The sequence below is a fragment of the Hippichthys cyanospilos genome, chromosome 5 (assembly GCF_059441005.1).
Source record: "Hippichthys cyanospilos isolate Australia breed blue-spotted pipefish chromosome 5, RoL_Hcya_1.0, whole genome shotgun sequence".
Taxonomy (NCBI): Eukaryota; Metazoa; Chordata; class Actinopteri; order Syngnathiformes; family Syngnathidae; genus Hippichthys; species Hippichthys cyanospilos.
The window spans coordinates 24,970,624-24,996,421 of record NC_142373.1 but is presented as its reverse complement, the minus strand read 5'-3'; the positions used below and the strand labels follow the sequence as shown (position 1 = coordinate 24,996,421).

General features: G+C 39.4%; 1 protein-coding gene across 2 annotated transcripts in view; it reads right to left on the bottom strand.

Annotated features, from left to right (window-relative positions):
- The window catches only part of LOC148424098 (gamma-crystallin M2-like), a 29,989-nt gene extending 10,174 nt beyond the window's left edge, over window positions 1-19,815 (bottom strand). Inside the window, exons 1-3 of one of the 2 annotated variants that reach the window (XM_088414517.1) lie at window positions 19,730-19,815; window positions 18,905-19,147; window positions 15,990-16,203 (exon numbers count right to left, since the gene is read on the bottom strand). In XM_088414517.1, the coding sequence (XP_088270643.1) occupies window positions 15,990-16,203; window positions 18,905-19,147; window positions 19,730-19,747 (475 nt within the window). In that variant the 5' untranslated portion in view covers window positions 19,748-19,815. Of the gene's footprint in view, window positions 1-15,930; window positions 16,204-18,904; window positions 19,148-19,729 lie in introns of those variants that run through there. The other variant, XM_088414516.1, reaches the window with a different exon arrangement.
- Window positions 19,816-25,798: the final 5,983 nt, after the last annotated feature.

Genomic DNA, 25,798 nt, shown 5'->3' with positions numbered 1-25,798 from the left:
AGATTCGCTTTGTTCTCTTTGTTTTGATCACTTGAGCTCCAAAAAAATCCATCCATCCATACATTTTCTATAGCCGCTTATCCCCACAGGGGTCGCAGGCTTGCTGGTGCCTATCTCAGCTCACTCACATGCAAGTAAAGTGAGTAAGAAACATTTTGGCATTAGCCACCTCTTTGATTGTGCAAAAATAAAATAGATTAGCCTTTTGGAACTCCACTCAGATCTTGCCATCCTGGGAGCCTTGTCACCAAGGAGTTTTTTGACCACCTCTGTGACTTCACCCACAGAAATAGGAAAGCCCACCTTTGAGTTTGGTTCTGCCGGGTCTGAACCGTATCAGGGCCAAGACAACACCAGGTGGTGATCAGTTGACAGCTCTACCCTTCTCTTCAACTCAGTATGTAAAACATGCAGCCACAAGTCCGCAGTGACATGACCCCAAAATCCATCATTGAACAGCGACATAGGGTGTCCTGGTGCCAAGTGCACTTATGCTTGAACACGATGTTCGTTTTGGACAATCCGTGATTAGAACAGACGTCCAATATAAAAACACCATCAAGGTTCAAATGGAGGGGCCCATTTCTTCCAATACCAACTCACCAGGTGTCATTGTCATTACCTATGTGAGCATTGAAGTACCCCGGTAGAACAAGAGAGCCCTTAGAAGGAGCAGTCTCCCGCACATTCTCCAAGGACTCCAAAAGGGTAGGTACTGAAATATTTGTAAATGTAAAAAATATATATATATGTATCGTAAAAGGAAATGTTCCATTTTAAAAATAATTGTTGGATACCCCCACACCTGCAAAAAGACGAAAAAGGTCACTGAGACCTTTGTGTGACTTGAACATGGCATTCAAATCCAGTATTTGACATTTATCCCAATGAGACCTCTGTTGTGTGTTTTGCATTTGCATTCAGGCATGCATCTTCATTCTCTTTCTAGAAAAGACAAAAGGGGCCCTACTTTGGTAAAGTGGCGCCTGGTAAAGCACACATCTAACTGCAAGATGAGGATAAATGTTCCCATGGAAGCTTCGGGACAGAGCGACCAACTTTGCCCCGTTATATCCGGGTACCTCGAATGGACGTGAAAAAAAGCAGAACTTAGTGACTTGCCAGGTGGGGAGCCGAGCAAGGAGAAACACAGAGGAAAACGGGCAGATTTCCTTCGTCATTCAAAATCGTAGAATTTTTTTTTTACCTAAATCATGAACTTTATATTTCCTTCCTCCTGTTCAATCGTCTCCCTGATTAATTGGCTTCCGACTCCAGATGAGGTCCATCTGTTTATCCATTTTCAAGAGCCACTTATCCTTATAAAGGTCGCAGCCTTGCTGGTGCCTATCCCAGTTGGCTTTGGGTGCTTGGCTGCCGACACCGGAAGTGGTTAGTAGCCTATCAGTGGGTGCACAGAGACAAACAACCATTCAGGCACATAATCACACTTAAGGACAATTTAGTATGTCCAATTCACCTGCCATGCATGTTTTTGGAGTGTGGAAAGAAGCCGGAGTGTTCGAAGGGAAGTTCTTGGGGAGAAGATGCAAACTCCACACAGGAACGCCACCGGTGCCAGGTGGATTCGGACTTGGGTCCCTTTAACCGTGAGGTGGATGTTCTGTTTACTGCGCCACCTAGCTGCCCTCTCCAAATGTGGTCATTTAGGGTAATTAGTTCAGTCATTTTGAATTTCCTGACTGCAAAGTTGTCACAGGTCACATGGAAATTGTTGAATTGCATTAGTATTCTATTGATCAATAAATAGGTGAAACTTAGCAGCAGAGTGCTGCATCGTGTCGTATACCGTCAGGCCTTGCCGTCTTATCTTGCCCACGTCAGTGTCGAATGAATCTTGGAGAGTGTGAGCTCGAGAAGTCAAAATTTTGTTGCATTGTACTGCAGGTAATGACAATCAAGGATACCTGACCTGACCTGGCCCAGTCCATTTACAACTTCTGTCTGCAAGAAATTGTAAACATGTTAAAAAACTAAAAACCAGCGTCAAGAGCAGAACTTGATCCTGTGATGCAGAGTAGGAAACGTCAAAGAAACTCCCTTAATGTGTGCACCTTAACTACTAGACCAGAGGTCCCAACCACTGGTCCGTGGATTAACTGGTACTGGGCCACATGGGCCGCATCCAAAATAATGAAATATAGTATTTCTGTTTTATGTATTATCCGTTCATTTTATTTTGATTTTTTGTTTTGTTTTGTTTTTTAAACTGGCCAGATTGTCTTAGATTTTTTTTGGTCAACTTGAGCACCAAAAAAATCACTCACATGTAAGTTAAATGAGTAAGAAACAGATATATTTGCAAAGTGGAAAAGGCACTGTCAAGTGACAGGTGATGAGACTAAAACCTTGAAGAAACAGGAAGCTATTAACAGGCAATACAAGGAGTCCTACTCAAAATGATGACTTCTCGCATTAAGGACTTTAAGAGCTACTTCGTCCAAAAAAGTACCCACAAACAGACAAGCAATTGGATGGATGGATTCTCTACCTTTTATTACCAAACCTGATGAACTTGCAAATGGCAACAGCCTCAAAAATATTTTCAAGACTCCCAACATCCCATCTGTGTGAAGAGAGAAACAAGCCTAGTGCTCCCATTAGTTTGGCCGCTTTGACGACAAAATTGTGAAGCGCTGACCGGACTGTGTGGACCAGTCTGTGTTGATAAAAAGGTTGGGGACCCTTGTTCCAGACCACACACTGGCACACTCATTGTCATGCAAAAGTAACACCTCTAAGATAATAGTGCCTGAATGAGGGCACTGGAGCTTAGTGTAGATGCCCATGTGAACTGACCTCTGGGAAGCAACTTGACATGGTTGCTATCTTCTGAATTTATGTTCATTTCTGTTTGGCTTTTTTTTTTTTCGCTAAGGCACACTTTTTCTTCGAAAAAATGTTGAGGCACACCACCAGTCAAAACTTTTAAAAAACGAAACTCTGTGGACTATATTAACAATTTGAATTAAAAGTTTTATCAACCTGGATCAAATATATACAGAAGAAAATGTATTTTATAATCTCATTTTAATTTGTACTCGGTGTTGGTTGGCACAGCACTGATATCCTGGCAGGAATAGAAGACAAACACAAAACCGCTCTCATTCTCTCTCAGCTTTTAGATTTTGTAGCAGTCAGGCTTGAAAAGCTAATCTCATACAGGTGTCAAGGAAAATAGGAGCAATGTCAGTGCAGTTGCATCCCTGGTGAAAGTAAATCTAAATGAAAGACAGCTTTCATCACCGCGCCTTGTGGCAGAGACTTTGCTTGAGCTCGTTGTCTTTGCTTTGTTGGTTGTTGTTGTTTTTTACCTCCACACATACTAGTTCCTTGACTCAGAATTTTCTACAGGGTCCAGTTCAGAGTTGTCTTTCTAACTTTTCAAAGACTTCCCCATCACTGGGTCAGTGACACTGAACATTGAGAGAAAATGGTTGCAGCCACAGGGAGCTATGATTAGGGAGACTGATGTTTGTCAGCCCCACCAATCACCATCACCATCACTATGTGCTGCTGCCTATTGGGGAAGAATATTTATTACATGATTACTCTGCAACACGCTGCTCTCACAGCCGACAATGGCCCTTTTCGTTTCCGATTAGCATAGGCCGCTATCAGGATTCTGATTTCACAGTATGACAGTATTGAAATTATAGCTCTATATTTTAAAATATTGTTGCTAAAATAGCCATTTTCCCACGTTAAAAAAACTGATTTTTAAACAAAATATTCAGTAGCATTTCTTACAATAACAAACCACGCAAAATCAAAATAAATGTAAATAAAATCAAAACAGTGAGTAAAATGTGTTTGGTTTAACAATAAAGGTATACATTTCTTCTGATTGAACACATCCAATTTAAACTGATATGTGCACTTATTATAAAATAAGTATACATCTACAGCACAAATATAAAAAAAAAGTACTCGCAACGTTCAGCCACAGTCACCTGCTCTGTTTCAAAAGCCGAAGACTTCCAACACAGCTGACTTTGTTTGGACAGGAAGAAAGGTTCTATTGGTTGACCTCGTTGCTCGACTGCTCAAGTCCTATATTGAACAATAACACAAAAACTCCATGAAAGTAGTAAATGACATGTTAGCCATGTTATCCCTGTGGTAGTTTACCGCATTTGCAAACTTGTATTAAAACTGAAGCAGGAAGTGGACAACAGCAGCAGCTGCAGCCGAGGAGGATCCACCTTTAATACACAATGAAAGGAGGCTCCTGTTGCACACTGCCGTTGCCCTCTAAGGCAGACGACATTGAAGGGAAAAGAACTCTTGGCAGATTCGTATGGTTCTAAATAATCGCGACTTACACGGTCACAGTATATGTATTTTTAATGTTTGGATACTTTCCAAATATTAGGGAAAAAAAGGGAAATTGGATCATTTCCCTCATGACACCTGTCTACATCTCACAGAACATTGGTCGAAAAACACTGCCTTACACCACCCCAGACTGATTTTAATGATGACTTGTACAAATATGAATGAGTGCAATCATTTTTATGTGGCATGTGAGGAATCTGCAGTCAGGAAACACAAAATTACAAAACTGACTTTCCTCTAAACACCCACAGCTTGAATCAGGGGCAGGTTAATCTGGGAGCCCTTTGAATCGTATCACTGGCTCAATGGCAAAGGTAAATTCAAATAAAAGCTGAACATGGAGACCACACACCATTATGTTGGCTGGAGGAACTATTCATCCTTTAAAAGTCACAACATCGGTTGACCTTTCCACTTTAAGGAGCACTACCTTTGTGCTACTGAATGCACAGTATGTACAAATAACAAAAATCCATGCAAACGTAAATAATGAGGTGAGTTTTTGTCCAGATGGCATCTTGGTAGCATGGAATAAAGTTAAACCGTAAGCTCACATGCCCCCTTATTTTCCATCTGAAATACAGGCAGGCAAATAATCCATTCCTTGTTGTGGAAGCTGAACCACTAATAATGTGGTTAAAGTACATTGCCAACAGACATATTAAAACATCCTTTGTTGTGATCGGGTGCGTAAATGGTTGCTTGTCCCTGTGGCTGGCAACCAGCGCAGGGTGTCCCCCACCTACTGCCCAAAGTCACCTAGGATAGGCACCAACAAGCCTGCGACTCTTGTGAGGATAGGCAGCTCTAGAAAATGGATGGTTGGATGATGGATGGATGGATGGATGGATGGATGGATGGATGGATGGATGGATGGACATTGCCATCACCTACAGGACTGGAGTGTAACAGTATAGCCCAACCCATTAAGCTCATCAGCAAGCTCAGCAGAAGCGCAATAACAACCCTGATCATTAGACTCACGTGTCTTGGAGGATGGAAAATGAAAATCATGCAGGATAGCGGCCCTTGAGGACGCCCCTGCATTAGATGGACAGTTTTAGGATTGAAATCAAATAAAGTATTTGTTACTTAGAATATATTGTTCACATTATCTCAATACATTCTGTGAAAACTGGTGCTAATGGTCCAAGGTGCTAAAGGAACTGAGTCTGAAGCCAAGGGTCATATTTTTAGCATCCTCCAGTCCTTTCAGTTACAAATTTCATTTTCTTTCATTTCCACATTTACTGGAGGATTAAGTTCAGTAAACGCAACGGTGAATCTCTAATACGATTACAAATGCACTCTGACAGTCAATAACACAAAGGAAAGGCTCATCATTTCCAAGCTGGGGCACGAGAAAAGTAAGTTTACGTTCTCTCATTAGAACATTCAAACTGTGCCTGAACCCATGTGATACCAAGACAAAAAAATCCTCAAATAATGTAGGCAATCCCTACTGCCATGTATTATTTATGTTAGATTCCACCTTGCATAATAGAAGAACAAAACAATTGCAAATAATCCTTTGAGAAAAAAAAAACAAAACATTGCATATTCTGTTCCAGGAAATTGTGTGCATGCAATGTGCATATTAATATTGCAGTAGTGCCTTCCTTCATTCAATTATTACTGATTGCCACATCTTGTACAACAGAAATAAAAAGAATGGCTTGAAAAAAATCTGACAGTTAAAATTACAAGTCCACGGCACACTAGGTAACTGTCACTCCCACCCCTGTAATTTAGGTGTCATATAATAATTAAATCGTTCCTCAAACGCTTTTTAATTTTTATGTTTGGTATCACTAAAGGTATAATACCTGATGAACACGATGAACAAAATTATATAAATACTGTATGTACTATTTGAGTTGCTTAAAATAAAATGTCATACCAGTGATTTTTCTTACTATTAAAAGCAAACTAAACGAATTTAGCTGTTATGACTTATTTTGTTGTCATCATTATTTGTACCTGAACTTAAACATGAAGAAACAAATCTGGTCAATGTTTTTGTCACATGACCAGTGCAATTACTCCTCTTGCCAGTTATTCATGAAAAACATCACCAGTACAAAAATACAGAACATCAAGTTGCAGTTTCAAAAAGTGGAATCAGATTTCGTGGATCTGAAAACGGCAGCTTGCAAAGGTGTGGCCCCCTGTTATGGAACTAATTGGCTCCCCTTTATTGCTTTTCCTCCATGTGCACAGATGGAATTGGGTAAATTATGTGCTTCTTCTTTCAGGGTCGCTGTGTCTCTCCAGTTTTTAATTAAAATGCTCCAATCATGCCACCTTTCCAAGCCCCCTTCTGCTCCCTGTTCCTGCTGCCTCAAATCAAAACACCAGTCAGTGCAATAATGCATGCTGCCGCTTCACAGGCGTTTAATTACCCCTCAAATGCCATTGTGCAAATAAGCTTGTAAAAACCTTGACAAAATGTCATAAGGAAAAAAAAACAGCATCAATGTGGAATCCATTTCAGGATTTTTGGGGGGCTTTGTTTTTCTTTTGAGTATTTATAAACTATCTTTCCAAAAAAAAATAACAAGAGGGGGATCAATGAGTGAGCATAATGACATTTTGTCTCTGGTGTTTTCCAAACCATGAAAACCAGGATTTAATTTTAGTAAAAGAAAAGACATTCATGTGCATGTTATATTTCATACACATAAAAAAAAATATAGGTCATCCTTGATTAGTAGATGTGGACTTTGTAAAAGGCAACAAAATTTCAAACAACTTTTTTACAGTGTAGGACAGTTATACTAATAACGACATCAAGCATTTCATTTTTCAAATTCAAGAATAAAAGTGGGCAATAAGAGCAGGGCAGATACGTGTGTGGCGTTAAAGAGCAGCAGTGTCAGCAAGGAAAACAGAGCACTTCATGCCTGATGTGTCGCTTTTCCTCCCGCTAGCTTGCTGAGAGTGCTATCAATAGAGCCTGCTTTGGGAATCTCGTTGCGTCAGTTGGCCACGCCTCCTTTTTCAAAGACAACGCTTTTCCCAAAATAGACTCCAAGCACCCTTGGAATGAATGAATCATTTTCTTCTCCTTTGGGAATATAGTTTAAACAAGACTGCTCCCGAGTCCCTGCACAGTAATAAAAATGATCCTGACAATTACCATTCCAGTAGGCAAGGCGTGCCAAACTCATTTTAGCTCAAGAGCAACATGGAGACAAATCTATTCTCAAGTGGGACAGACTCTTAAAATCATGGTGCATAACTAAAAAAAACAATTTATGTCAATTACACACACACACACACACACACACACACACACACACACATATATATATATATATATATATATATTACTGTCTCATTTTGGACACTGAACGGCATATATGACAGAAGAACATAAAAACTCAAGAATAAGTCAGGATGTCATGTCAAATATGCAAGTGCTCTTTGTTAATTCCTTAGTTGTAAATTATGTACATTTAGAATTAAATACAAGACTGTGATACATCACACACCAAAGCCAATTGTCTGGTAATGGCCCAGATGCCCTGCCCACTTTCAGTCTCTGGGACGATTCAAGGATTTTACCTGCGATGAGCAGGAACAAAACAAAGCTAGATGCTAATGCTAATGTGAAAGCACATGTAGTGTTCCGCTTTCTGTCACTGAAACAATCAGCAAGCTATTTTGCACATGCGTGGCAAATAGTCACTTCCGCTTGTAAGTTGCAGTTGCTCATCTGTGCATTGTTAGTAAATGTAATAATGTTTATCTTTTGATTATGGCGAAGCGGACTAAGGGGTTTGGTTCTATTCATTTTTTTAAAGGGGCCGTGTCATGAAAAGTCAGAATTTTGGAGCTTTTATCAATGTTCCAATGTTGATTTGTCACCCAAAACACCCCCAAAGTATTATTTTCCTTCATTGACGTATTTCTAAGCCTTCTTTGCTTATACTGCACTCTCACACCAACACTGCACGTGAAGATGAAAATGGCTTGAAGTTCGCTTATGATGACGACAGGGGCGAGACAGCAGCAACTCCCTATATCCCCATATCCACGACTTTCAGTTTTGTTTTGGTTCTGGAGCTGAGGAGGCGAGATTTTCTCATCCAAGTAAACAGCAATGTTTCATTTATTAGCTCCAATGTTTATTATTTAATGAGAAACTAAATTGCCATGTGCCAAACGTAATGTATATGCACATATTGTGCACTTCGAAAAGTATCTAAATATTATGTTATGGCCCCTTTAACACTGCACAAAATCATCTTGCAGGTAAATATAACAGCTTGTGTATGTGCCTCCCTCCTTTTTAAGGGACCAAATGTAAGGGGACAAATTAAGATTCATTCTTCAAATAGTCACATTTTAATAATTGGTTGCAAATCTTTTACAGTCAATCACAGGCTGAAGTCTAGAGTGCATACGCAACAGCAGAGGCTGTTTTTGTGAAAATGTCAGTTTTCCTGGTCATGTGTCCTGCACTGACGTCACGTCGCATGCAAATGTAACATTGTCAAGGGCAAAGACTCTGAATTCCACAAAGAAGGAGGTAAAGTAAATGGGTGTGAAAGTCAGAGTGTTCTTGGTCCCCTTTTATGAGTGAGCTGCAAATACAAGCTCTCTTCATTAGAATGCAGCAAAAGCTCCAGCAGAGGAAAGGAATGATGAAACCGAAGCTAAAAATAGCTTCCTCCCAGGATCCCCCTCATACGCCACTGTAAACACTCGCATCCACCACCGTGCTTATGTGTGTGCGTGTTTGAGAGATTTGAGTCCCTCTGTTCCTTGGTCATAAAGGAGTGTTTGCTTTGGTTAGCGTGTGTGCAATGAAAGCCATCTGTGGTTCTGCGCAGGCAAGTTAAAATCCTTTTAAGAAAGTAGCTTTTGTCAGTGGAATAAAGATAAAAAGAAAGAAAGATAATATTTTCAGTTTGGATGGATGGATGGATGGATGGATGGATGGATGGATGGATGGATGGATGGATGGATGGATGGATGGATGGATGGATGGATGGATGGATGGATGGATGGACATTGCCATCACCTACAGGACTGGAGTGTAACAGTATAGCCCAACCCACTAAGCTCATCAGCAAGCTCAGCAGAAGCGCAATAACAACCCTGATCATTTGAATCACGTGTCTTGGCGGATGGAAAATCAAAAACATGCAATATAGCGGCCCTTGAGGACCCCCCTGCATTAAATGGAGGGCCAGCAAGGCTTTCTCTGCTGGCCTAACATAACCTGACATCATTATCATAACTATAATGAACTATAGTAATTATAATGACTATAATGAAAGTCAATTTCATTTTAAATTCATTTTTACTATATATATATATATATATATATATATATATATATATATATATATATATATATATATATATATATATATATATATATATATATATATATATATATATATATATATATAACTTTTTTTATAAAATTATTCTCCATAGTCTTTTCTTTTCGTGTCTTATAATATCCTTTTGGTTACACTCCTTCTAGCATTGTAGTTCTAAGTTGGAGTTTTTAGTCAAAGAATATTCAGCTAACTTGTGTCGCCAGGGTGTATGTAATCTACCTTAGCAAGAAGCCAGGACATTCGCATCAACACAACACGGGCTTCTGCGCAAGCGCAGATGGATATGTGAGGGGAGAGCATAATTTAATAGACAGTTGTAATTGCAAATCAAGTCATAAGGTCACCATCTAGAGGCCTCACGTTGAATGTGACGTGAGTGAATGCTCACTGCAGGGAGGCGGTCCAATGCTCAACAAGCAAGCTACATGGTGTTGGCTTTGGCTAGAGGCGTAGTGTAGCTATTAGCTAACCTGTCCTAATTTGGCCATATTTCTGACTAGGCTACCAGGGATGTGAGTTAAGCCCTGTAAGTAGTTCTGCTTGGAGTGCCTTATGTTTGCAAAGGATCGATTTGGTGTTTGGAGCTACACTGGATTTGCAAACTTCAATTGTTTAACCAAGGCAGCAACGAGACACCAAAGCACGGCTGGGCACATGTGCTACTGTGCTTTTAACTTCTTGGGACACCTGAGTGGATATACAGTATTGAACATGTCAGTTGGAAGGTAAAGAGATCTCCTAAATGCGCTACGGTGCTTTTAAAAAGCTTTTGGCAACACCCGAGTGGATACACTGTGCATCTCAATGCCAAGAGAAAGAGCGCATGAAGAGGTCAAGAAAAATCGGAGCTATTAAAAAGACTGATCGATTTTGACCGCCAGTTGTTTTGGTGAGTGGAAGCCTTTTCTTTATTGATTGTTTCATTTTTAAAATGTTTGTGTTATTTTGTTTCCTTCATATCCAATTAATAGTAAAAAGTAAAATGATGTTCTTCTTACTGCAATTTGTAAATTCGACTCCATAAAATTTTGTGGATATTTATTTTAATTTATTGTATTTTATTTTTTTTTAGGTTTTGACAGCATCACGAATAATGATAAGTTTTCATGGCTGATGCGGGTTTATTGACTTTTAAAAGCTCCGAGATATAGCCTGCGTAGCCCAGTAATGCGTATGTGTGCGCATGAGGGATATTTATTCGAGAGTCTGACATCACACAAGGCGTACGTGTGAAAGTCACGGCCCGCAACTGAATTGTATACATGTATGTTATATATAAGTAGCACTTACTATTCTATTTTCATACCAATTTTTAGTATGTATATTCACTTTTAATGTTTTGACCTAGGGTTTCACACAATTAGCTCATTAACATAGGTATGGATTGCCCGCCAAACGGCGAACTCACATTGCGATCCCAACCGCGGAACGGATTAAACTCGTAAACGGGGCCCACTGTGTATCAATCATAGGACTAATAATATATTTTTAGGAGTGTTGCAGAGCATAACTGTGTGATGATAGGAATCGATATGGCTGGGGAGTGTGTAAATGATTGGCAGCCCCTGTTTGAAGAGTCCAAATGCACGGGAAGTGGGGCTAAATGATGCAGCGTGAAGACGTTTTTGGGCCATCAGGCGTTTCTCTCCCATGCAAATGGGACGTGCGAGCAGACGTTAACACAGCAAAGGACACTGAGTTCACGCCAGCTTTAACAAATCCACGTGAGAGGAACATGGGCAATGCTAGCGGGGGATTAAAAACAAACAAGAAGAGAGAAAAGAACAATACAGCAAATGGAACGATTGAAACGTTTCACAGCTGTAAGTCAAGAAGCTGGATCTTTTTTTAGGTGGGCCATGCTTCTCTGGTCAGGCATCTAGGATGAATGATGGATTTCAGTTAAGTGGAGCACACGTTGGTTCCCATGGCAATGCTGTTTCCAGTTGCCTCTGCAGAGGCAGCTCGACGTCACGAAGGCTTCACTTGAGAAAATGCGAGCACATTTGAAAAATACTCATACTGTGGACTGGCTGCTTCATGCATCCATATTTCTGATTGGCTGAATTGGTCATTTTTTTAATATCACAGATTCTATAATATCAAAGAAAACGTGTTATCCGTTTCATTTCTTTTGAAACCATTTTTCTGAAGTTGGTCTTAAAATACTTCAAATCATTCGATTAGTACAAGGTTTGCGCATGCCTGATCGAGACCTTTCTAATGCAAGAGAGCTGCCATCTCGTGGATATTATGAGAACTACAGTTTTTGTTTTGCTATTTGCTATGGTACGTCCTTCAAATAAAACTGGAATTTCTCACATCAGCGGCATTTATGTGCCTCAAAAAAGTAGTTTCGCGTTTCTGTGAAAAAAGTTGCAAATGCTTTAGCTTTTTAGTATGAGAATGTACATCGCTTTTTATGTCAGTTCAGTGCAAAGTGAGAATAAAATTTGACACTAAGTGTAAATTCTTAATTCTGAACAACTAGAGCCATTTCTTGTAACTGAACTGTTGATATTTTAACAACATTTTGAGAGAATGTGTTGCTTAGAAAAATAAAAATAAAATGAAATATCAAAAGTCATCCATTAATATAAGAATTTGCAAATCTGAAAGGGTTTATCATTTTTGTTTTGGATCATTTTGCTACTGTTTTTTTTTACTCTTTTGGAAAATTGATTAATTTTGATGGTCCTATACTGAACAAACATCCATAAGACAAACACACACATCATGGACCAAGGGATGCATAAGGTATTCTAAAATGTGTTGTGTGTTTTAAATATTTATATAATTATCCCTTTGACAACACAATAAATATGCCACTGGGAATTTTGCATAGCAAGACAGATGGAAACCTGCAACATCGATTGAGATGGCTATCAAAGGTTTCTCTAAATAATTTGTGTTGCTCAATAACATTTAGTCTGTTTATGTCTATGAGTCATCTGTTTATGTCTATGAGTTGGCTATGTTGCTTGTTTAGTACTTTTTATTTTTCATGTGTGACATGTTCGCCTCGAACCGTGTGCTGTTTACCGGATGTTTGAATTCTGATGTCATCAAACCCGTTGCTGTTACATTATTCCGCAAGCCATGGTATAGCATGATGCTTTAGGGGTATTTCCTAGCTTTCTCCTTATTTGTCCTTTTTTCCCTTGCTTTTTGGTAGTTCTAATACTTTTGGAGGAAAATATTTCTTTTTTTGTATCTCTTTGCTATTTAGCATTGTATTTGTTTATTGTATCGCTCTAATTTTGATGTATTGCTCTGATTTTGCTTAGGTTTGAGTAACATTTTGCTTTATGGATATACCTCTACATAATAAATATCTGTCTAGTTTGGGGAAGTCTTGGCTATTTTGGCTAGCACTACTATTTGTTGAGAACCCAATTTATTTTGGGCTATCCATGTTGTTTCTCTGTATCGCTCTACCACTTGGTAAGTCCTCTGCTTTTTTACGTATCTTGGTTTGGTGCTACCGTTTGGGTACCACTCCACAGAAAGCTGGCATCATCAGTGACCCAAACCACCCACCCAGCACACCCCCTCTTCCTCCAGAACAGGAGGAGCTTATTTCTACATGCTGATAGACTGTAAACCCCAAACTGCTTAAGAACTTCAACATCAGGCCCCTTTTGCATCAGACCATTTCATCTCAGTATGTTCAAAACTTGGTAGATATGTTAGAATGTTAGCTATTCACATTCCTCATATAGTTCATTTCCTTATTTTGTAGTTATAGTCTAGGTTTTTTCACAAATCTTGGGGCTGACTGAGGTAAGCTGGTATTGTATTTCAAGGCATGTCTCATTGACATGTGTTGGCACTTTGTCAGCGCTGAAAAACGTCCGCTTTGCCGACAGGCCGACGAATGCTCAAAAGACTGGAGAATATTTTAATGTTGAAATTTGAATTTCCATCCATCGTTGTAATTGTTTGGATAGACATTACATCAGATCTCCGTCAGCCCGTTACTTCTCTTTTTGCATACTGAAAGATAATTCAACTGACTTGGATGTGTATCTGCTATATTGCTACATCTTTATAGTTTAAACTGCAATCAGCCTGCAGTCAAAGTGAGAATAGTAACTTTACAGTACCACCAAGCAGTGGGGAAAAATGTTCAGTAGAGTGAATAAACTGGGTTGATTCAATTCACTATGTCATTCACAGCTATCACACAGCTGACGTTACCAGCGATTTATTTATAGTTGCTACTTTTCTTAGTCCTCGTTACAGGTTTCTTGCTGATATGAGCATTCTGGGATGCGTTTCAAGTAAGCAATGAATGCAGACCAAATTTGCATTGGCTCTTGGGCAGGAAATGCAAGACAGAAGTTTTTTAATTCCCTAATTAAAAACGGTTTTTTAAGTAAATTTACCTCAGCAATACTTAGTTTCACTTGTAGTGTATGTAACAGATGACATTTACACAAATGTTCATTAAACCATTTCTATAGTTGTAGGGCAGGCAGGTATAAATGAGAACAGACACCCACCATTTGGGAGTCATGTAAAGCATGATAATGCCATCAAGTGAACAAGTTTGCAAAGTGCACTTCTTCCCCTGTGTCAAATATGATGGTGTATTACAGCCTAGAGTTGAATGTTCTCTCTGGCTTTGTTTTCGTGTTATATTTATATTATTGTGTTATGTTTCAATTGCAGTGTCACTATAGAACCACATACATGGTGTAACTTTAAGTGTAAGTGCTAAAACAGAAAAAATAATTAGTATGAGTGCAGACAGGAGTAGACCAGTGCCTGTCGACTGACGGACCTGGAAAAAAAAGTCAAATGTCACCCTCTAATGGTGGCGCAGGGTTGGGCAAAAATACACTGACGGACTGACAATTACAATTTTGTATGGCTTGAAAGACCAGAAAAAAATTATAAGTTGCCCACCTCTGGAAAATAATACTTAAAAATCCACGAATACTTGTTGGCACCATCTCATCAGCTACAGGGAGGTGACAATAAGGGAGCCTTGCCGTCTTTGTGTTGAACTTGTTCTTAGTCTTGTTCCAGTGAGCTAACGGCAGCTGGCATGCAACATTCCCTGGACTAGCAAATCTCGCTGAGTCATCAACCCTGAACACCAGATGGCATGCCTGCGCTCTGACTGTGACAAATCCCGCTGAGTAATCATGGCTTTATACTCAACGCGACTCGGACTCATCAGCACCCGTGTTATCACAAGAAATTCTAATGTGATGGGAATAAGGCTCTTTGTGTCCTCGTCCCACCTTACAAAGCATGAGTGTTTGGTTAACTGAAAACCATGAATTATCGAATCAGTCTTGACGGTTGTTATAAATGCTCTGTGATTGGCAGAAACCAGTCCAGGGTGTACACTTCCTGTTTCCTAAAGTCAGCTGGGATGGGCACACACACCCTCGACCCTTTCACTTTTTCTGGTAATATTTGTTATTCATTGGGGGAAATACACCTTTTTTCATGTCAAATTAGGATTTCCTTGTAAAAATTGTCTGTTACGTCTGAAAATTCTAAGACTTTTTCTCAAATTACTGCTTTATGTTTGTAAAAGTTTGCCTTCTAATTAATGCTGTACAGAAAAAAAATACATTCGAACATGTACGCTGATTGATTAAAACATGTTAAACTAACACTTTGCTATTTCTGAGGACACAAAGGGACAATAACATCAATTTAAGACATTTAATCACTGGAACGTGTTTACACTGAATGGTTTTCCTCTGAGTCTGTCATTCAAGTTTTTTGTAGAAAGTTTACTTCTGAGTTTTTGTTTGTTACTTTGTATGCAGTTTTTGACTTGCCTCCCTGCTTCCCAGCGTTTGCATCCATACTCCCACACACTCTCCTACCAAATTGCGTCACAGCATTTAAAATCACTAAATTTGAACATTTTCACTTTCATTTGCTAAAATTATGCTTTTCTTTTCTGGGGATGACTTGTAAATTGCCCTTTTTAACATTGAAAAATAACATCAATCTAACCTAAGTCTTTCACCTACCTCCTACTAAATTAAATAACTATTTGTACGTGAAATTTAAAATTTTCTCCTGTTCTTCTAAAATGACGTCTTTATTCTCACACGATGATTGGTTATTCGCAAAGTGCAAGTGATCCTTGTCAATATTAAAATCACAAGTATATATTTAAAAAAAAAAAACACACATTTCCTGATTCATTGCTTCACTTTTGTATTTATTTCTTGGAGTAAATCTAAATGTCGCAGACACATCTTAGGGATCCCACTGTGGGGTCCATGGCAGCCCACTCACCGAAGCGCCGGTACTGGCCCTGCTCCAGCAGATACTGCCGTCCGCTGTAGTCTGGAAGCTCATAGAAGATCCAGGCGCCACCCTGCACTTGGGCAGAATGGACAGGCCCAGGGGACCAAACATCTGACAGCTGACTGACGTCTTGTGTGCACTCCAGCATCTGACCACTAAAGTCAGGCTTCTCAAATATGCGGATTCGGAATGTGCCAGAAAACTGGAAAACAAATAAGGACCCAGTTGTGTTTTCAACCAAACATTTGTTAACACACAAACATAAACACCACATTTAGAATGTGTTGGAAATGTTCCAGGACTGTTGTCTGGGGAGAATACTGTATTTTAAATCCGGTTTGTTCTACCAAAATGATTGATTGCGGTGGTGGACCATGCTTCGCTTCGCTGCGAGTTCTGGTAGGCAGACATGCCACGCCCCCGCCCAGTGCATCTGCCAAATTGTTGACAAAATTTTGACTGGATTTTAGACTTGTAAAAAGGTAGTCTAAGTGGCGGCATGGGAGTTGTAAAGGATAAAGAGGCGCAGGCAGACAGATTCTCCGGTTCTCCGCGGACATGTGTGGTGGATGTTGACATAATTAAATAAAAAAATATCCCTCCAACTTCGGGCTGTCGAAACTTTTTACAAAGATTTGATCAGGTGAAAATGTGCAGGGCCCAATCATCCAGTTGCTTTAATTTGTATTTATCGATATCACATATTCGCTATATTATTTCGCGCTATCACAATAATACTTGTAATATTACCAAAACGTCATTGTCGACATGTTACAATAATAAATATAATAGCAATTAATAATTAAACATGGTACAAAAATAAAGCATGAAAAAAGAATAATTTCAGATAAGATAATATTTTTCCCAAGCAAGAGACTGGTAGGCGACAAACCCGCAAGTGTGACATCCACTTACAGGAAAACAGTGGCAGAGCCGAATGGAAAGTAATAAGCGAGGTAGAAATGGACCCCGAATCTTATCTTTCAGCCATGTCTGAGGGGATCCAGGTGTTTGAGGAGTTCTGCTAGCAGGTGAAAGCACCTCTGGCAGGGTAGAGACATCATACTCATTAATGGTGCGTTGATGGCGGCTTGATTGGCCACTAAGAACCGTATGAAAATTTGAAGTTTGTGTTTGACATGCCATTTGTGACAACAATCCTGGGATTTTTCTCATCCATCTCTAAACCCTTGTAAGACGTTTTTCCCAAAATATTTTTTTCTTTTTTCTTGCATTTGAAATTCTTGTAAATAAATTATGTTGCTGTTTGTTTGTTTTTTTCAACTTTACAAAACAAGTTAACTTTCTCTGGAAATATTGTGATTTTCTTCATAAGATGTAAATACATATTATTAGTTATTCATGAAAATTAAATGTAAAAAAATATTTGTTTTTACAATCCTGATCTAAAAAATGTATTACCTTTTAGATTGATTGAAAATGTAAAATGTACATTGTAAAACCACAAAAAAAGATGGAAAAAAGAACATTGCTGAGAACTTTCACTTTTCTGGGATGTTACAGAGCCAATATTTTCACCGACCGTTATTCTTTGCGGCAATACTCGCCTGCCAAAAAATAAAAGTTTCAATGTCGCAATCGATTGGCCAAGACTGTGCTAAATATTGTGCTGACAATGCTGCGCTATCGTTAACTTAGCATGTCAGCATGTCAGCATACAAAGCATACAAAACGCTCCGCTTGTTCGCCTCGTTCACGTTCGGTGCACGCGTACCATTAAAATAAATCATCTCCAAATCATTATTTTGTGTGCAGCCCACGCGGCCCGGTAGCAGTTGATCCACGGACCGGTACCGGCCCGCAGACCGGGGGTTGGGGACCACTGCTATAAAGGTTCTGGTTAGGGTTAGGGTTGATTAATGTTAACTGTAGCAATTCATTCATTTGGCTTGAGATGGTGCTGGTGTGTTGATGGTACATGCAGAAAACTTGTTTAACTTTTCCAGTGTTATAGGCATCTTCTACTAATCCACAGGAGCAATAATGATTATTTCTGGATCATTTTGAGCATCTAAGTTTACTTCAGCTGAGTTTAAGGTTATGCAAAGTATTATGTTGTGCAGCCCTCTAACAAGCAGTCAGACACGACAGCACGCTAGTTAACAAGCGATTCCATTTTTTTTTAATAGTAGTCCAAAGTGGTATGAATGTGTTTTATGTGAATATGGACAATCTTAGCCATAGCAAATTTCATATTTATGTCTGTTAGTTCTACAGTGTGAACTGCGAAATTACCATTTATTTAGAAAATTTACTATCGGAGTATTTTTTTCTCATTAGTTAAGTCAGGTCAAGTTTACTTGTATAGTTCTGAATCACAGCAGTCTCAAAGGGCTTCAAAGGTGAAAAATAAATTTCACAATTTTAACAGTTTTAAGCAAAATAGTACATTGTTTTATTGTAGTGACATTTTCCTCATAAAGATGGAATTTTCTCTTGTAAATTTTGATCATGTTTATCATAAAAATGAGACTGAAAATTTGACTCACTGAAAATTATTTTTTTCTGGGAAATGATGAATATTTTGAATGTGTCTGTGGCAATGAAGCTGCTGTAGACCAATGAATCCCAACCTTTTTTGAGCCAAGGCGCAAGTTTGAAGTTAAGAAAAATCTCATAGCACACCATCCAAATAAAAATATCACAATATATAAGATGCCAATTACATACTTTCTGCCATCAAATAGGATGTCATTTATTAGACCTGTCACTACAAGTTGATCGCATAGATAAATGGAGAAAGATAGATTGTTTTAAATAAATACTTTTTGCCAATTTAAATGAAATGTGCGCATTTCCCACAGCACACAAATGTGGCCCAGCACACTGGTTGGAAATCATTGGTTTAGACAATCTCTTCAGGCAATCTCTACAAAACGTACACTGGGAATAATGTGGCAGGAGCGGATAGTGTCCCTGTTGCCCTTCCAGTGGTGGTAGTCTGGGTACTCGCCCCTAGTGAGAACGTACTGGCCGCCCAAGTAGTTAGGCCTCTCGAAGAGAACCCAGGCTCCGCTCTTGATGCGCACCGAGCTGCAGTGACTCAAGTGCTTACCCAGCTCAGGACAGTCGCTGCTGCACTCATAAAAGTCCCCCTGGAAGTTCTGCTCTTGATAAAAGATGATCTGGGCACCAAAAAGTGAAAATTTTGTTTTTGTACCCACATTCATTGCAAGGGATGCCATCCAGACCTAACTGCAAAATCCAAATGCAGACGAAACATATTGATTGTAGTTTTAACACGTGTGTGTGCGTCAAAGAACATGAGTAAGGGGTGCGAAAGTAGTTTGTACTGTAGTACGAGTAATATTTCGATGACACACCAATGCATTTAAATATTTCATGAAAACATGGACAATATGCTAAAAGTAAGGAAAGCGTGGCAACGATGGAAAAAAAGTGGTGATTCAGTTCAGTAAAAATGTTGTAAAAAATGCAAATCGGAAAAATATAGCATTATGTGTTGTCAAACGGTACATGACTGGACAGTGGTATTACAAAAAAAATGTTTTGGGAGCGCTTGCATGGATTAAAGCCATTTTCATTCATGTCCACGGTACAGTTGATTCAAGACGGATATTTTAAACTAAAATCAAGGTACCACTGTACAGTATATGAATTGTTATTATGGAGTGAAATATTCAAAGTAAATAATAACAAAATATTCAGACATGTTACAGTGGCAAGTTCTTACAAAATCTTCCTACCTTCCCCAATTGCTCCATGTTTTGGCTTCACAAAACCTTTACAACAGTTTATTTATCAGAACATTCTCCTCATGCCCGTTGTGGATTTATACGCCCACTGTACAGCGCACAGCATTGTCATTACAATAGCTTCAGCTTTTACTGCTGATCTCCACACTAGACAATCCAACTGAGGTGTCATTGAAAACAGCCGCAGGTTTAAGCCCAAAGAAATGCATGAAAATTTAACAAACCTGCCAAAAACACTCCTGAGCCCTCCCTTGAGTTCATGTACACCTCTGCTTTGAGCATGATGGGCAAGGTGATGTTTTATACAACCGTTGACAGATCAGAGTTTTCGGATCAAAAAACCTATAATGGTAATGATGGAGATTATATTGTCAAAACAATGGCTTAAGTGTTTGCTTTTTTAATACAGTGGTACCCCTACTTACGAACAAAAAATTCAGCTTAAGAAACGCCTCGGTGGAAAAATATTGTCTCCAGTAAGAAGAGAAAATTCAAGATCTGAAAGGTGACATTGTTGGCATAAAATATGAGACATGGGACACCAGTGCTCGCACCAACATGGCTGTAATGTAATACGTTATCACAACTCGTGATGTTTACCTTGTTTATTACAGTTTGTGATGCATTTGTATCATTTATTAATATGCCAGCTTACCCACAAATGAGACAATAGTTTTTTGCATTGATGTTTACTGGGGTCTCCTTCACTTTTCATCTTTACTCCTTTCTTCCACACCTCCCACCAACAATTTACACATAGAACTAAAAATCATAGATTGACATTAGTTACAGTTATCATTGTACGCATTCACATAAAAACAAATGTAACATACCACTTTGGGGTGTCACGTCTGATGTTCACGTTGCTATCACGTCGTTAGCTGACATTGCACAGGAAGCACTTCGCATGACCCTAAACTATAGAAACTTACATGCTCAAAATAATCCAAAAAATAAATAGTATTGATCCTGTGGACTTGTAAATGATTCCTGGATAAGTGGAAATGTAAAATAAAACGTACAAATTAAAGGTCCTTAAAAGGTCTCTCTCTCTCTCTCTCTCTCTCTCTCTCTCTCTCTCTCTCTCTCTCTCTCTCTCTCTCTCTCTCTCTCTCTCTCTCTCTCTCTCTCTCGCTCTCTGCACTTATCACCAACACACCAGCACCATCTCAAGGCAAACAAATGAATTGCATTCATATTGTCAACTTCTACAATTAATATGATAATTTGAAAGGGTTTCATAGCATTTTTTTCATTATTCTTTGCATGACATATTTTGATTATTATGTATGTAATGTAATTCTAATATGTATATCTTACCGTTTTTAATAACCATGTAATAATTTTCATGTAAAGGGTTTAGTATAATTTTTGGGGCTTGGAACGGATCAGGCTACTTATATGAAAAAAGCTGCTCTTATGAAACATGCACGTTTCGAAATTACTTTCAGAACGAAATTAATTTCATCAATGGAAGTACCACTGTAGCTCAATTTTTACAATCTAAACTTGGCATTTCGGATTACAGGGAAAACAAGCCAGTGAGGCTGATAAATCTACTACGCTATCAAAATTTAATGAAAAAAATGAAATCATACTATCACAAATGTCGGCTCATTTTGATACATTGCAACAACGCTTGGTCAAGCGTCATACATGTCTTTCAATTGTTTTATTTCGCACTGATGCTTCATTTTAAATACGGTGCAGTACGGCAGCAAAGCTTTTCCCAGGGCAAAGTTTCGAACATGAAAATGTATTTATTTGTCAACTTTCCAAATGAGGGCCCAATGATTTTATACTTGCCTGTCACAGTTCATCAGTCCAGTCAACCCATTCCAGCCTCGCCAAACCTGCTCTACTCCCCTGCCAATCAACACTAGACACCAACTGCTGCCACTCCTCACCTGCCCAGTATAAAACCCGGTTTCTTTCCCTCACAACTCGCTAGATTGTCTCCATGCGCCACGTCAAGCTTTCCAGCGTTCCATTCTGTCTTATTGGCCAAGTATCAATCCTGCCTGCCCCTTGACTAGCCGATAGCCAGCCGATTACCCTTGATCTTTTGTGCCTCGACTTTGCCCATGTCCGACAACCCACTAGGCCGCCAACCTCCTTGCCAGCCCGTCTGAGACCCCCATCCCGTCTCCTCCCGATTACCTTCCATGCGCCAGCCCCACCGAACCCCACCTTTCCCCAGCGGCTCAGTCCCGGCAGCCCCCACGCCAGCAATGTCTGTGCGTGCTCTTGGGTCCTCCATCTTGTCCCCGTGACACTCGCCCTAATTGCAGTGAAAAAACAACAATAATTGGTTTCCTGAGAGAAGAGAAGTAACTCAGCAAGTGTATGGTAGGGTTTTCCAAAGTGCCGTCGAGGACAGTCAGTCAAATACGGGCAAGGCAACATACTACAAGGTGCAAACCACTCATCAGCAAAAAGAATCTGACGGACCGATTGGATTTTGCAAAGATGTACAGAGATGAGCCACTCTACCAAACTATTGCATTCTGCGTTTTAATTGAATTTCCAGGCCTTTACTGCAGCCTATACTAGGAAAAGCACAAAAAGATGAGGAAAGAAGTTAAGGCCGGTGCCTAATCATCTTTGGCAGATTTATTTCAGATTCAAGAGATTTATTGTCATATGCATAGTCTGACCACACAATAAAACTCTTATTCTGTTCACTTCCCCAAGCAGCAGACATAATTGAGTAATAAATAACGAATTTCACTGTGTGGTTACATGCTGTACATGTGACAAAAATTCTCTACTAAATAGCAATTAATAGAAATACATAACAAAACAGAGACAATGGTGCTAATAATGTAGTGCAGAATATCATGTAGAGCAAGGAAAAAAAAGTGCAACATATCGTTTATGCGTGCAGTAGGAGGGAGATTACTTTGTGAGGGATTTGTTGAGAATCCGGACGGCTTGTGGGTAAAAGCTGTTTGCCAGTCTGGCAGTCTTGGCCCTCAGGCTCCTGTAGCGTCTGCCTGGTGGCAGCATTTCAAACAGGTAGTATACCTCAATCATTTGGAAGTTTTAGATGTAATAAAGAGGATGTATGGCATAGCAAGGTTTGTGAAGGCCGTGCTAGGTAAAAATTGCACTGAAGTAATGTGTCACAATGAACGTTTTATCACTTGAAACGTACTACAGCATACTAAAAGAGGAGTGTAAGGACATGAGAATAAATGTAAGTCATTACAAGAGATGCCCAGGCAAGGTTCACATGCCTGTTGCAAGACATCACATATGTTATAAAAACACATTGCAAAAAATGTGGTACCCGCCATGTACATAGTCAGAAAAGTGACTAGAAATGATTCAGGCACTGTACAAACGTTACAAAAATACCATTTGAATCTCGTCCCCACTGAGTGGTCATTCCACAACTTAATTACAAAAGTAAAATGATCCCCAAAATGGATCATTTTGTCACAACCTGTAGTTGAGTCAGACAAGACAACTGAACTGAACATCAGTTTATCAATCATTTTCATCAACGTGAGCTATGGTGTCAAAACACAATGTATATTCACATACTTTCTTTTTTCAGAGGATCATACTGGAGAGAATATTGCTTATGAGATGAGAAGCCAACTGGGATTGAAGGAGGATCAACTGGTTTGGATGACCATTAATAACGCAAACCAAGAAAATTAAAGCATTTTAGGTTGGAGGCTAGAGGTTAGCGGAGAGGGGAAAAATTGTGATGTTATTTAGTTATTGACTAGAGTTATTTTTATCACAAGAAGGTAGCAGGTCTCCACTTTAAACATCCAACATCCGCCCGTTGCCAAAATGCAAGCCCTTTGTCACACATGACCTTTTTGTCCACAAATTACTGCTTACTCGCTGCACAATGGCACTGGTATTTGGCCGCAGTGCAGCAAATTCCCCCAGTCGCTCGAGAAATCTGAATCATCCTTTCTAGGAAACTCACGTACTTGACAAAGCAGCATGACTTGATGGTCGTGGCATCTGGCTCAATTGTGGCGATTGGAATAGTCGGCTAAGCTCAGGATGTACAGGGAGCTTCAAGCGTACCCGACATCGCGCTCCACTTTGATGGAGTTGCATCGACTCAAGTAGAAACAAAGGTCCAGGCTGTCAGTGTTGCACCCGTACACACTGCCTTAGTAGTCATCGAAGAACACAATCTTGATGAAAGCTGGACATGTTCAGTTCATGCGTCATAAATACAATATTTTTTCTCCAAAGTTTGAACATGATTGCTTCCATTTTTTCCCTGATATTGCTGGCTTGACCCCTGCCAGGTGCCCCTCTGCGCTGGTTTATAATGAAATGCAGAATGTGCAGACGAGGGAACGCTATTATCATTCAAATTGGGATATTTGCATATCAGCAAAAGGGTCATGTCTGATTTCCCTTTGTCAGACGGTCACCTATCAAAGAATCAAGTATCCTGAACTGTCACAGGATGCTTAGTTGTGACAGAATCTCTATGTACGCATCTGGTGCTCGCTGAAAGTCATCAGATGCATAGACTATCTGTTGATTGGTATAATAGCAGTGTTTGATCCACCCCGCTCCAGCAGCCTTTGTCCATGTAGAGGGAACTTGAGCAGGTTTTTTTGCTCTGAGATGGTTTTTTGCTCTGAAATACACCAATGGATGCTATTTTCCAGACTATAAGCCACACCAGTATATGAGCCGCAGCAGCAAAAATTGAGCAAAAAAAAACATCTTTTGCCACGGATAAGACACACTGGACTATAAGCCACGTCAGTCATAACGTCAGATATTTATGCAAAGGCGGTATATGAAATTTTTTTTTTTTTATTAATATATTATTTTTAATTGTCTACCAACTGCAACATCCTCTTTTTAACAGACTGAACATGCCTGTGTGTTTAGTCCCAACATTATATTTATAGAAAATGGGTGGATCGATGTTACCGACATATCAGCAACAGAATACTGCAGAGTTAAATAGCAGTTCAAACATGAAATCAACACTGATAGCATTCCGTCTCCCATTGTTTAATTGATAGATGAATTTAGTGAACATTGCACACTCTGCACATAAATAATATAAACAACGACAAATTATAAATACAATCATATATACTGTATACTGCATATATCAAATTTACTCACCACAAACTTTTAAACAAGATTTTTTTTTTTTTAATAATATATTTTAAAACTCTTTTTGAGCACGGCCATTGATTCATATCTTTTCAGTTCTATTTCATAGTTGTTTCATAAAGTGACTCCTTGAGCAAATACTCACATTTGCTTGACCGGTGGAAAAAAACAGCAGATAAGTCGCACTGGACTATAAGCCACAAGGCTCAAATCATGAGGAAAAAGTTGTGGTTTATCATCTGAAAAATACGGTGATACAGGTGGAGCTTTGCAATGTTTGTGAATTTTTTATTTTTCCAATTAGCCGTTGAGCAACGTTTTAAAAAAAAAATGTGAATGTCCATTATTGTCTGTCTTTATGCCGATGACTCTCTCATTTTGATTACAGTTAGCAGTTAGAGTTCATCTGCCACTGGAAGTAAAGTACCATATTTTACTGAGTACAAGTCGGCCTTGCTTATAAGTCGACTCCCCTATTTTACTTCAGTTTAGGTGAATTTTAGAAACCGCGAGCATAAGTCCACATAGATACATAGATGGCAAGTTTACAAAGATCATGGCTGTTCAATTAAAGCACATGTGTTATTAAAATGACAAACTTAGTGTACAGTACTGCTGTACTGTACTGCTTGTTCAAGCACATGTCCAAGGGCTGAAAGAGACAAGTCAAACTGATGGACAAGCTCCTTGCACTTGGTCTGGCACCGCACCTCTGCAACTGAGTGCTGAACGTCCTCACCGGCAGATCTCAATCAGTCAGAGTCCCCAACCGCACATCCAGCACCAGGATTTTAAGCACAGGGACATCCCAGGGCTGTGTGCTGTGCAGCCTGCTTTGCACACTCTTCATCTATGGTTGTGTAGCCTCCCAGAAACAACACCAGCATAATTAAGTATGCGGACGACACTACAGTCATCGGGCTGATCAGTGGTGGATGTGGA